The sequence below is a fragment of the Scomber japonicus genome, chromosome 1 (assembly GCF_027409825.1).
Source record: "Scomber japonicus isolate fScoJap1 chromosome 1, fScoJap1.pri, whole genome shotgun sequence".
Lineage (NCBI taxonomy): Eukaryota > Metazoa > Chordata > Actinopteri > Scombriformes > Scombridae > Scomber > Scomber japonicus.
The window spans coordinates 25,716,610-25,730,789 of NC_070578.1; the positions used below are offsets into that span (position 1 = coordinate 25,716,610).

General features: G+C 38.4%; 2 protein-coding genes across 2 annotated transcripts; both read left to right on the forward strand.

Moving 5' to 3' along the window:
- Positions 1-5,566, forward strand: arl6 (ADP-ribosylation factor-like 6). The gene is made up of 8 exons (XM_053317616.1): positions 1-135; positions 1,712-1,865; positions 2,069-2,130; positions 2,303-2,371; positions 2,465-2,559; positions 2,812-2,941; positions 3,179-3,234; positions 5,137-5,566. Exons 2-8 carry the CDS (start codon positions 1,746-1,748, stop codon positions 5,160-5,162), a joined length of 558 nt encoding a protein of 185 aa, XP_053173591.1. The 5' UTR covers positions 1-135; positions 1,712-1,745; the 3' UTR covers positions 5,163-5,566.
- A 4,165-nt stretch (positions 5,567-9,731) lies between these two features.
- Positions 9,732-13,459, forward strand: LOC128357213 (high-affinity choline transporter 1-like). The gene is made up of 8 exons (XM_053317497.1): positions 9,732-9,915; positions 10,298-10,411; positions 10,686-10,841; positions 10,977-11,125; positions 11,324-11,467; positions 11,784-11,937; positions 12,462-12,679; positions 12,785-13,459. The coding sequence occupies exons 1-8, from the start codon at positions 9,732-9,734 to the stop codon at positions 13,457-13,459; spliced, it is 1,794 nt and encodes a 597-aa protein (XP_053173472.1).
- The last annotated feature ends 721 nt before the right edge of the window (positions 13,460-14,180 follow it).

A 14,180-nucleotide genomic window follows, 5' to 3' on the forward strand; every position in this document is an offset into this window, starting at 1 on the left:
ATCTTCTGCAGCCTGGAGAGCATGAGAATGGAGGCGAAATGAATCAAACACCGGTCTGAGCCTGGTTATTAAATGAACTAGCCGACAGCGGTGTTCAGTACATCTGGGGAACAACACTGCGAGGATAAATCACAGGTAAAACCCAGCTCGACAACACAGTCTGGGAAAGAATAGTAGTTTACATGCTAACGTTAGCTAGCGTATAGCACCACTAGCTTTCGTGTTAGTTACAAACTAAGATATGTTTTATACACATTTGTAAAACTGACTTATGTAGTACCGTAGACAAGTTGTCAATGTATGTATATATGTTGACTATGTATGTCCAGCGAGCTGAAGTACTTAAGACACAACGCCAACCAGACTCTAGCTAATGCTAGCTAGCATCAGTACCAACAAGAGATTAACTAAATAGCAGTTAACGAGTGTTAATTACGTTAAAATCTGGTTACAGCCCAGTAAGCATGTTAGCCTGAGCTAACGCTTAACTAGCTGCCATGAGCCATCAATCTTTGCCTTTTTCTCTTAACCTAATGATTAAATCAGTTTATAGCTAAGTGAAATGCATTTTTGTGAGAGGATGTTAAATAAGTCTTTGCTAAAAACTGACGCCTCGGTCGTCTCATAACGTTGAGCAGTTTATGAAATGACTACAATAAACTGTGTGCACTGTCAGCTGTAGTGATCCGTCACCCTGTTAATGATGACTAAAATGTAATTTTGAGAGAAAAAGGAAGATTTTAAAAAATTATAATTACAGTGGAAGTAGCTCTGTCACCACGACCAGCCTGATGAGTGTGTGGATTTAAATGACGGGTTCACAGTTTTTGTACTTTCTGGATTTTTGAGTTTTCAATGAGGGACAAGTTTAAGGTTTTTCTAAAAGTCTAACAACCTATTAGAAATATATTATTCCAAGCAGAGTACTTTAGATATATTTTACAACATGTCCGGATCACATGGGGATCTTTTAATAAGTACCTAGATATTAGCAACAAAATGTACTCGAAATGTCAAAAGTTAAAGTACTCATTGCAGTTTATTTAGTGCCAAACGCCCTCTTTCTCTCCTTTGTGTTACTATACTTCAAAAGGGAAACACTATCAGAGGAAACACAAAGAGGGAATTTGACGTTTAAAAGACTGTAAATGTGTCAAATATCCACTTGATATGACTAATTCTGACTGCTGAAGCATAAGCTTAAGATCAACTTTTAAATGACTGTGTGGACACACTATTTTGGCCCTTGTCATTTACATTGAAAGCAGATTTGAAGGGGTTCTTTTAATGGTAATAATAATATAACAGGAGGAATAATTACAGCAAGGAAAACCTCTTTCAGTGTTCATTTAGACACCTTACTGTTGTCTGAAGACATACTTGAAAAATTGTGAGCCTGCCCTTTAAGAGCTTTTGGTGTAAGTAAACGTTGTAAGTGGAAATGGAAATTGATGAATTTCAAATGAGTGAAATGAGACATACGTAATATGGCTGTGTTTGGACGAATGTACATAGCTAATTTATTAACTTCTTGTGACCATTTCAGATCACAAACAGGTGCTCAGTGCAGACAAGTGGTTGACCCAGTGCACAAAGTCAGAATACTGCAATAGTAATAACTCTGCCTCTGTGGAATCTGAACCTTGGAGACGTAATGAGATGCTATCACCCTCTAACTGTTACAGCGTTTATTGCCTTTTTGTTTGGGAAGGTCAGACAGACAGCTGATGGTTGTGGACTAGCCAATGGGGCTGTTTGACAAGTTGGCAGGATGGCTGGGGTTGAAGAAGGAGGTGAATGTGCTGTGTCTTGGTCTGGACAACAGTGGAAAAACCACCATCATCAACCAGCTCAAGCCATCAAATGTAAGTCAACCCACCGATTTACAGTTAAAGTAGTTTAGGAAGCGCTGTAATGAATGAATAACATTTGTTCCCATCCTTTGTTTGCCTGTAATTATCTATAGGTTACTCAGATGATTATGATATACTAGTGAATTTAAGACACGCTGCTTCTTAGTGCCTCCCATTAAGTCTCTTAAGAAGAACATGCTGCTTTTGTCTCACAGGCTCAGGCACAAGACATCGTCCCAACCATTGGCTTCAGCATAGAGAAGTTCAAGACATCCAGGTAGCTGTTCGTCATAACATAGTGACTTCTTAACATTGAATAATAATTGAAATTTGAATAATGTCATGGTGTTACACGTTGGTCTGTTTTTTCAAGTGGTATAGTATTTGAACAGGAAGATAAACCTTCTCTTCTCTTCTCTTCTCTTCTCTTCTCTTCTCTTCTCTTCTAGTCTTTCCTTCACAGTGTTTGACATGTCTGGTCAAGGCAGATACAGAAACCTCTGGGAACATTACTACAAGTGAGTATGCTCATGGTACAAAAACAGCGTCCTCTTTTCTTTTTATACTATTGCTATACATATTAACACCTTTGATCTCTTTGAATTCCTCAGGGAGGGTCAGGCCATCATATTTGTCATTGATAGTGCAGATAAGCTGAGGATGGTTGTGGCCAAAGAAGAGCTGGACACATTACTAAATCATCCTGGTAAGTTCATGTATATTTTACACAATTCCTGAACTTAAACAATTCTTTGTACATTTAAATGATTGTCCAGCTACCTGCTGTTCCTTTTTCTTGTCTTTTTTAAGTCTAGACTGTGTAGCACATAAAGATGGATGATAATTTGTGTACATTTTGTTTTGCCAAATGAAACATATTATATAAAGTTTTTTTCCTCTTACTTTACCTCGTTATGACACTGATTGTCCCAAAACGTCACTCCCTGTCTCACAACAGATATTAAGCACAGGCGGGTCCCCATCCTGTTCTTCGCTAACAAGATGGATGTCAGGGATGCTCTGTCTTCAGTTAAGGTCTCACAGCTGCTCTGCCTGGAGAACATCAAAGATAAACCCTGGCACATCTGGTATGAGCATACATCCAACACTTATTTAATTGTAATCAGCGGTAAAATCATGCATGCAGAATCTGATTTATCATATACCTTCTCTACTAAAATCACCAGAGCACGACTGTTAACTCCACAACCAGGATGTGTGTGTGTTACAAAGGATATGGATTCTTGACACAGTTTTTCTTCAATAACAGCTATAATGATAATGATATGACAAAGTGATTAATGTGAGCTGTTGATATATTTCAGTGCTACTGATGCTCTGAAAGGAGAAGGCTTACAAGAGGGAGTCGACTGGTTACAAGGTATGATGATAGGTGACATGAATGAAAGTGAGAGTGGGAGTGTCATGTTGTGCTTACAGTGATTTACAACTGTTCAGTGTAGTACTGTACAGTGGTGGAATGTAATAGGGTACATTTGCTCAATTACTCTACTTAAGTACAATTTTAATGTACTTGTACTTTCCTTTAGTCTTCATTTATGCTAATTTCTACTTTGTAGAGTTGCAGTTACTTCTCAGATTAAAGATTGACATGAAATCATATATAATAAGCTTATAAAATGCTACAAGTTAAAGAGTAAACCAGTACAAACCTCCCAAACCTTTGACTTGCAACCTTTTTGTGTAGTTGTGGCTCCTTGTAACAGTTACACCAAATAAATAAACGTTCGCAGCCCAAAGAGGTAAAACTTTCCAATATTTCGTTTAGAGAAAAGTTTGAAAAGTGAATAATAATTTGTGTGGCAGTTTTGATATTAGTCACAGCAGCTGATCTTTTACCTTTAATACATGAATTACTTAAATTTAACTGATAACACTTACACTTTTACTGAAGTGGGATAATAAATGCAGGCATTTTACTTGTAATGGAATAATTTTACATTGTAATATTCTTCTACTTAAATAAATGATCTGAGCACTTCTTCCACCACTGGTACTGTAAGAATCATCTTTTACGAACATGTTTATGTGATCACTTAGCAAAGAAATGTTGTTATGAACCAAATTTATGAAAACAAGTATTCTATTAAATCAACTTTGCTAAACTAGTAGCTAAATTTCATATGTGAACATAATGGTCAACATATACACAATATATTATTTACCTTTCACTGTTAGTGAATTAGTTAGTTTTTTCAGTTTACATCAGTAGGAAATAACCTCACCAGCCAGTTTCAAAACGTACAATGCATTCAATGTATATTTTTACATTTCAACAATTTAACTGTGACATCATAACAAAACGTTAAGGTGGCCTGTTTTTGTGGTTTCCTAACCAGGGGATACCCTCATTGTCCATTGTTTTTAATATTTATATTTTAACAAAGTTGGTTAAAATGTCTTATTTGATTTTTCTCATTTCAAGCACATCTAACGTGTTTCCTGTTAGTCCTAAAACAATGTACAATTGAATATTTTCTTTGTTCTTCTACATATCAAAACAGATTGCTTGTTTGTATTTTTTTCCATATCTGTGTACGACTGGAGGATACACTGCACATAATTATTCTCTCCATAAAGTCGACATCTTTGTTTGTTTTTTTGTTGTGTTTTATGCTCTCACTCCAATCCATCTATAGATCAGATAATGCAGTGAGTACTGACTGTTTGTCAGGTGTTGTGTTTCTGTGTAGCTTTAGAAACTCATATGAACAGAAAACCCCTTGTTGTGCTCCCTTCCCATGTTTGCTATGTTATTTTCACTTTTAGACAATCACCTGATAACTTTGCCTCTTAAGTTACTATGAATCAGCAGTTCATCCTTTCCTGCTGCCATCCAACCAACTAAAAGGACATCCTCTTAAACATTGCATTGGGCCCCATCCACCAATTTTCTTGCTATTTATTTGGGAAATGGACATGGTTTTGATTTCAGCAAGGATCTTATGAGTGTTTGACAGTTGTTTATGTGGTTTTGGGAGTGCCATTCAGGCCTCTCTTCTGATAAGTTAAGGTCCTGTCCCAGTCAGACCCTCAAAGGTCACAAGACTATAACCATTCATGTAGAAAAAGAAACTAAACAAGTCATATTTCCTAAGCTGAAAAGGAAACTCATTTCCCCAATTGAAATAAATTGAAATAATAGTATCAGTGTTCAGTATGTTGGATCCCTCCATCATTTGAGAATATTCACAAATGACAGAGATGTTGTTTTTTTTAACATAATTAACTGTATTTATCATATTTTTAATGTTATTTCCAGATCAAATCAAAACAATGAGAACATGAGGTCATGAAGAGTGACGCGCAAGAGGAAGTCTTTCTTGAAAGAAGGTACCACGGAAAACAAATGTTTTCAACAGGATGTTTAGATGGTTGTTTAGTAACTGTGGTTTACTTGAAATCTGAGCGCATGATTTGTGTCTCTGGTACCAGTGAGAATAGAAAAATGTATACAGAGGGTATTTTTCTAATATTTGTTATTTGTTGACTAATACCAGATGTTTTCATGCGCTCCAGTTGACATGGCCTTTTTCAAAGTTGCATATATCTATATCTTATACCATATATCTATATTGCAGCTAATACTTCATGCAGCTCTGCTCATGTATCACATCTGATAACATTACTATTAGCTGTGAAAATATATTTTACATATATATAAAAAATTATATCCAAATGAATGTTTTCCAGGGCCCAGTAGATTTTTGTTGTGTATGTTGTGGCTAAGTGTACATAAATAATTGTTAACTTAGCTGGGAAAGGTGATATAATGATTGTCATGATGTGAACTAGCCTGTCAAGTTTGTTTGAACTTCTCTTAACAAAACTCATTTTCAACTAGTGTTTTATCTTTGCCTTATATCAGTGGTCATATCTTTATATTTGTGTGTGTGTATATATATATATATATATATATATATATATATATATATATATATATACTCATGCTACTTCAGTGATTTAAGATCTGTACCGTCTGCACATAGTTTTTATGTTCACTTTTGATCCCCCTGTTTAGTTTCTGATTGAAAGCTTCTGCAGATCAGAGTGCGTGGTTGCTTTTTTTGGTATTTGTCAGGATAACTTCATCTAAGCTTTACAGCAAGTGAGAGGATCTTCACTGCTTTTGAGTACTTTTAAGGCAAAAGGAAGTTACTGACAAAATGTTTGACTTGTGATAAAAAATCTTTTAAATATTTCTGTTATATTCCATATACTCTGTCTCTTGTTGTAAACCCTCATTTTAATACCGAAACAACACATATATTGCAAAACCTGCAGTATGAGTCAAAAAGAAGGTGAGCATACATTTCACTGCTGATACCACTGATGGTCCTTACCGTCCTGTTCACTATCACAAGAGTCTTCGTTTTTAAAGGGAATTGTGTTCATGTGCTAAAATCTTGTTGATGAATTTAGGGTTTTGAGTGTAGGAAATTAGTCAAAAGTCCATTCATGTTTGTCCAGCCCTTTTTATAACATTTCACTGAACAGATATAGATTATTTTATCATTTCAAAATTGAAAGCTTCAAGCTGAAAATCTTGCTTTTGTTGTCATCAGGTGTTTTTTTTTTACACAACAAAAGTAGTGTAAAATTGTACTACCAAAAGTCCAGATTTTTAAAGTCGTACACACGGTGGCTTTCAGCACACCTTATTGATTTTGTTTTTGTTATTTTCTATCTGTAACTGTAAGACATTTCAGCAGTATGATCTTCTGGGAGAAGTTTGACCCACACTCATACTGTCCATTTTCAAAACAAGGACCCTCTAAGCACAAGGTCACTTTAGCTTCAGAGAAGTTGTAGATCTGTATCATCAGATGGGCTGTGTGTCTTTTTTGTTTATTACAGTGTATGTGTTAATTTTCAAAGAATAAATGTAATGGAAAACCAACATTGTTTAAATTATTTAGGTACTGTTGTAGCTTCACGTGTGTCTCATGTTATGTGTGATAAAACTGTCTCCTTCTCTGTCTCTGTCTCTGTCTCTGTCTCTCTCTCTCTCCTCTCTCCTCTCTCCTCTCTCTCACTCCAACATCTTGAACGCTGCCAGCAACAGCTGCTCATTAAACCTTGAGTCCTTGGGCCCTGAACAATTTATATGGTTAAACATAAACATCCACTAATATAAATAATCAGGATCTCTGTTATAATGCTATGTATCATGTGAGACGCGCTTGTTCGTAATAACTGTACTTTTTTTGTATTTATTGTTCATATTGTGCAGTTACATAACTATATGTTTTTTTGTGAAGTCACAAACAAGTAGTGTCTCAGCTTCAGTGTAAGGCGTGTGAGTTGCTCCAGAAAGTGTCAGGGTCATGTGCCAGCCATCTGTCAAACACAAGATTAGAAACCGTTCCAGCTGTCTGCCGGATGTTTCAGATGTTGTTGGCATCAGTATTTCACATAATTACTCGTCATAGTTAAAACATTCAAGTCAGTTCTTGCACTTAACTTTTCAATTGGTCCTGTTGGATTTATATGTTCTTGATTTCTATCTTTTGTTGGTAAATTGATCAAAAGTGTGTAACAGCAATCTTAGGGTCCTACCAAATAATACATACAGCTACACCTTAAATAAATTGTCAAAGAATATTATTATTATTGTCATTATTATTATTATTATTACCATCATAGTTCAAACATTTATTTTCTCTAGATATGCAAACATTCAGCTGAATAAACCTGAGACTAACATCTTGATGTCTGTCCATGGTGCTGAAACGGTGCCTTTGCCTTGCCAACAGGAGGCGCTGTGCACGTTTTAAGCGGCTATAATAAACGTGTCTCCTTTTCTCTTAATAAGTGAACAGCTCCGCCCTCTTTAAATAACTTGTCAACGACGCAGTTTTTGTGTTTTTACGGTAATAATTGGTGAGTTGCCTTCAAATGTGTGTGCGTATGTATTTGTGTGTGTGTTGTGCGCGCGCGCGTACGCACGCACGCCAGGACTATTTTTTAAAAGTCAGGCTGTATCATTAAATCTCTCTCCTCGCTGCTCTTCAGGATCCATCCTAATTGGATGCCTGTCAGTTTTGACAAGAGTTGCCCGGATTAAACGACTTGAGCCAGAGGAGACCATTAAGTAGACTCACTTCATTGATACATATCCTGAAGGGAAAGTGGCAGACACAGAACACTTAAACGATTTATGATTGCTCAAAGATGAGGAGCATTTCAGTCTGTGAATCATTTTGCGTTCACAGGTAGGCAGAACGGAAGGGTAGACTTATTCTGCTGAAGAGGGTATGAAAGAGGGACACACCTCAGTGAGGTTGAATTGCTGAAAAGTGTAGTTGAAGAAAAGTCCAGAATTAAGTTATAATAGGCCTGTATTCAACAGTTTCCTCCAGTGAAATCGTTAGGACGACATCCTCTTCAGTCGAGCAAAAATGGTTGCCGAGGAGCAAAGTTAATTGCGGTTGTAAGGTAAAATGCTGGCTGGGAAGACAGTGACAGCGGGTAAAAGGCCACATTAAGTATGGCTGCGCAATTAGGAGACTTTTACGCACTGAGTTTGAAGGAGCAGAAACACGTGACTCGTGAAACTCTCACGATATTATCGATTAATCCATCTGTAAAAATGCAAGTAGGGTTTGAAATTCATGTAATACCAGCCCCTTAGTGTTTTTTTTTTTAAGATGTCCATCCGTCCCCACCACGAAGTGCAGGAATCTCACCCCCACCCTCTAGTCAGATCAGCTCCAGCGTTCAGTGACGTGTTTCTATGCAAGGTGCTCATTAAAAGGGACGTCTGGATTCTCTGACGTGCGTTATCCGTCCTCTGACGGCACCTGCCCCCTTTATAAGCTCCAGTAAGTCACCCTGGAGACCCCCACCATCGTTTCTTTTGACTTCCTCACGGTGCAGACGGGGACGAGACTCTTCATAAACCGTCTAACTGTTGTGCTCGCTGTTTTCTACCTCTGGTGCCCCAGCACATGACTCTAGAAACACTTAAGGTAAGTTTTGCATCTTTCTTTTTCAAGTTTTATTTTTAATTGTTTGAGTACGTGTATTACATGACGTCTGAGAGGATAGTTTATTCATTCACGCATAACCAAAGTAGAAATCTTTAGGTGTCAGTTCATTTTCTGCAATATACTTTGAATCAGGGCGTATTTAAGTTAAAGTGGTTAAACTTTTTTTGTCAATAATTATGTGCGTAAAATTACGCACATAATTATGTGCTCAGATGGAAGAGAAAGGAAAAAAGCAAAACCACAGTAACGAAGACGAGGGCGAGAGGGTTTTGTTAAAGGTTTTTTTTTCTTTTTTCTTTTCTTTTTTTTCTTGTACCAGTTTTCACTTATTTTTGTTTATTACGAGAATTACTTTACATTGTGTAGATTGAACTAGACATGGAATGGCAATGTATGCATTTGTCAAAAGGAATAGAGTAAAAAAAACTAGAAAATCAAGCTTCTACTTTTCGTTTATTACATTTTCACCTTTTTGTAATAAAGAAGAGAGAAGATCAACACACACACAAATGAACTTATTTTGATATTTATAAAGAAGGCGACCAACCTGACCTCTGAGTTCTGTTGCAAGAGCCCATGAAAATCTACCAAGTCGGCAGAAGAGAATCTTTCTTTTTGACGATTTTGATTGCAATTTTCTTATTTAAGTCAAGGCATCTTTTGCCATTATTCCACACAACCAAACTGAATGAAAAAATAGTCAAAATGCTGACATTGTCATTTATTCAGTCTACATAGCAAACAAATCAAATGATTGTCTTTCAGGAAATATGCAGGCTACTTTACGCAGTATCTGACCATCTCTTCTCCGTGCGCCAAGCAGGTCTCCATGCCTCCTCGCTCCTAGCGGAAGACCGGTGCGACAATGACCATCCATGTAGAGGGGCTTGTGGCTATCGCGTTCTTCTATCTACTGATCCTGTTTGTGGGCATCTGGGCGGCATGGAAGAACAAGCACTCAGGGGAGGCGGCGGGTACCGACCGAAGCGAAACCATCATGGTCGGCGGGAGGGACATTGGGTTATTCGTCGGTGGATTTACCATGACAGGTGAAGTTTGGATATGTTATTCATCACTTAAATTGACTTCAGAATGAGCCATAATGCTCTATTTTAAGATTTTTTTGAGTGAAAAATGAAGTGAAAAATCTACTCTTGAAGTGACAATTTTTTGTCAATCTAGTCTGATTTATCTCACCATGGTTTTTAGAGTATTTTTTCACTCCACAATTTTTAACATCAAGTTGATTTCAGCATTGCACGGACAAAAAATGAAATGACCTTGTGATTTTTTTTTCCTCATGGAAAAGTATATTTATAAGAATAGTTGTAAATACATTCTTTAAATTGATATTAATTTTGTATAGAACACATCTAGTTTTTTTACACACATGGAAAACTGAATTTCATTTTCAATCTTAATGATTTTCAGCGACCTGGGTTGGAGGAGGATACATCAATGGAACAGCTGAGTATGTGTATCTACCAGATTATGGCTTGGCTTGGGCACAGGCTCCCTTTGGATATGCCCTCAGTCTTGCTGTAGGTGAGTGGCGCAACACGTTTAACATGTTTCATATCATGTCTGATAGTACTACGAGGCCATATCGGACCATTTTGGGTCTTTTGCACACTCATCAGACGTGTTTCTACCCATTTACATATTTAAATGATACGTTTTAGCATCCTTCCAGGGAGGACAATTTTAGGTTTTAAGTTTTCTTAAAAAACATATTAAATTTCAGTATTTATAGATGTTCACTCTCGACTCCTCCTCACTATCGCATCTCAACCTGCGTCATGTGCACTCTTTGTTCTAGGTGGTCTTTTTTTTGCAAAGCCCATGCGCTCACGAGGTTACGTCACCATGTTGGACCCATTCCAGCAGCTGTATGGGAAACGCATGGGTGGCCTTCTCTTCATACCTGCATTAATGGGTGAGATCTTCTGGTCTGCTGCCATCTTATCTGCACTTGGTAAGTTCATAAATCTACGTGCAACAAAATAAGGAGTTCTTCTGGTTTCAACAAAATCAAAAATTTGTGTCTGAGTAATGTCTTCTATGTTGTACTGTCACTAATATTCTTTCATTTGTTTCCTTCTGACTTCAGGTGCTACTCTCAGTGTAATTGTGGACATCAACATTAAGATGTCTGTGGTTATCTCTGCACTTATTGCAATTTTTTATACCCTGGTTGGAGGACTTTACTCTGTGGCCTACACTGACGTTGTGCAGCTCTTCTGTATCTTTGTGGGGCTGGTACGTCACAACTAGACAAGTAACTAATTGCTGCTAGTGTAAATGCTGCTCTGAAGTAGATTTATCTAGAAGTTATATAATTGAACCAAGATGGGACATATAGTAGGCAGAAGGAAGCCACAATTTGCATTTACCCAAGCTTACAGGTTTGTGTGTTAAACATATGTATGTCCTGTGCTTGTTTCTGTCCGGCTTTAGTGGATCAGTGTCCCATTTGCTCTGACCAATCCAGCTGTGTCAGACATTACTGTCACTGCAGTGAAGCAGGTGTACCAGTCCCCCTGGAGAGGCAGCATCCACAAGAATGACACCTGGGTCTGGATAGACAATTTCTGCCTCCTGGTACAGTAACCACCTCAAACTAAAGTGGATTATAACCATTTCCCTTTAAGTGTACTAATCAAGGATAATTTTGTTGATAATCAGTAATGTTAAATATTTGCTACAACTTTTAAAATGTGTTATGTTTTTTTTAAAGAAGCGGCTGTTACAGTAAATTGTTTGCACTGACTGAAACAGAGCTCTTTATAAAATCACTCAATTGAAACTTATGGCATAAAGGATGAGTTTTTCCTCCGTCTTTTCTGTGTAACTTCTTTTTTTTTTTATTAATTGAAGCACATGTCAGGCTCATTTATTTTTTGTAATTGTACCACAGATGCTTGGAGGTATACCTTGGCAGGTGTATTTTCAAAGAGTCCTGTCTGCCTCCTCGGCCACCTACGCACAGGTCCTCTCTTTCCTGGCTGCTTTTGGGTGCCTCGTCATGGCTGTGCCCTCCGTTCTCATCGGAGCCATTGGGGCTTCCACAGGTTAGAGAGCTCTCATCTGAGCTTGCATCTGTACATACTGTGTGTGTGTGTGTGTGTGTGTGTGTGTGTGGGGGGGGGGGGGGTTTGTGGGAGGTGTTGGTTGCATTTATGTGTATGTGTTTGGGGGTTGCTCAGGATGGCTCCATGTTGCCCTTAGATCTGAGAGAGCCCAGTAAATAGCAGCTGGTTCACCTCATCCATAATGAAGCAGCAATCCATTTAATAACCATGCTGCTTTTGTAAATATTACATCAGAGGGAGGCCAGGGACCAAATTAGAGATTTGATATCCAGATTTTTAGGCGTCAAATTCCTTGGTGAACAACTGAATACACACTCTGTTTGGTCCTGTCTCCATCTAACTGTAGGCATGAGTTGTAAGTAGATGTTAGTTTATGGTATCATGTGGTTATTAATGTATTTATTTGTTTCTTTCTGCTAAAGGACATGGATAAAGTACAGAATATAACATTTTATGGACATACTGAGTAAATCTTGTGTTCATTGACTCTCTCCCCGACTCAGACTGGAACCAGACATCGTATGGTAGCATTCCTCCTAAAGACAAGGAGGAAGCAGATATGATTCTACCCATCGTGCTCCAACACCTCTGCCCACCATTCGTCTCTTTTTTCGGCCTCGGTGCGGTGTCAGCAGCCGTCATGTCCTCTGCAGACTCATCCATCCTGTCAGCAAGCTCCATGTTTGCAAGAAACATCTACCAGCTTGCCTTCAGGCAGTCGGTCAGTACTTGTGTGTGTTTCTGTGTGGGCATCTGACCCTTCTGTTGAAATATGCTTCAAATCTTGGCTTGTCTACCTGTGTCATAACCCACTCTTTTTACACAGGCATCTGACCGTGAGATTGTGTGGGTGATGCGCATCACCATCTTTGTGTTTGGTGGCCTTGCCACAGTGATGGCACTGGTAACCGGGACAGTTTATGGCCTCTGGTACCTGAGCTCGGACCTGGTTTACGTCATCATCTTCCCCCAGCTGCTCAGTGTGCTCTTTGTCAAAGGCACCAACACATATGGCTCGGTAGCTGCCTATTTGTTTGGCATGTTTCTACGTATAGGTGGAGGGGAACCCTACCTGCAGCTGCCCCCTTTCATTTATTACCCTGGCTGGACCACTGAGTTGCGGAAGCACCACGTAACTGGAGAAATGGAGAAAGTTGTCATACAGAAGTTCCCCTTCAAGACAGTCTCTATGGTCGCCTCCTTTTTGGCTAATGTTGCTTTCTCCTACCTGGCCAAGTACCTGTTTGAGAGCGGCAAGCTGTCGCACAAATACGACTTTCTCGATGCAGTGGTGTCCAAGGACAGTGGAGAGATTATGGATAAGACAACGCTTGTAACCCGTGGCAACAACATTGGGCTGTCAGAGATGGCGCCTGTCAAACCGCGGTTGAGTGTGACCTTGGCTGCCGCCTTCACGCGCCGTGACACGTTGCCTGCAGAAATGGTCGAGGAGGAGGAGGAGGAGTTCAGCCCCGACTCCTCCCACCATGATGACGAATGACAAACTCAGGATGTGAAAAAAGAAAAAGTAAAGACTGAACAGGTGACTCACAGAGGACTGGTTACTCTGTCAGACACTCTTAAAAGAAAATGTAACAAATAAGAGACAACAAGCAAACACTCCACAGGACTACAAAGTACCACATCCCACTCGTGGTTTGTGCGGACATGAAGCTGTCTTTCTGTGAAGTACATACACTCACACAAACATATAGTACATATAGATAATAGGGTATGTATTCGTCCTTTTTCTTTAACTTGATTTGGACATATAGTATACTGAAAGAAAACTGTGTTCGGAGACTCTTAGTTTGATTCAAATTATTGTCTCTTTCACAAAAAGTAGACCATTATCAAACCGCAGTTGAGTGGCGATACGAGATGATGTGAACAATTTCTTTGGGGTAGAAATATTTGATCAAAAATGTTACAAAATGTAGCCCTTAAAAAGTAACTCTGCTTTAGTGAGGAATGAAACAGATACGACAGGACAACCCAAATTTAAAGGAGGAAAAGCTGTGTAAAACAATTATTAAAAAAAAAAAGAAGCAATATCACACACTCTCTAACACCTGTACAGTAGTAATTATCATAAAAAAATCTAATTATGATTGAGGATGTGGACTTTGTGAAAATGAAGGGAAATAAGGATATTTTACAGCTTTAATGTGTCATGTCAATCCAGATAACTTATGCTAATTCACATTTGTGGCACTGAATTA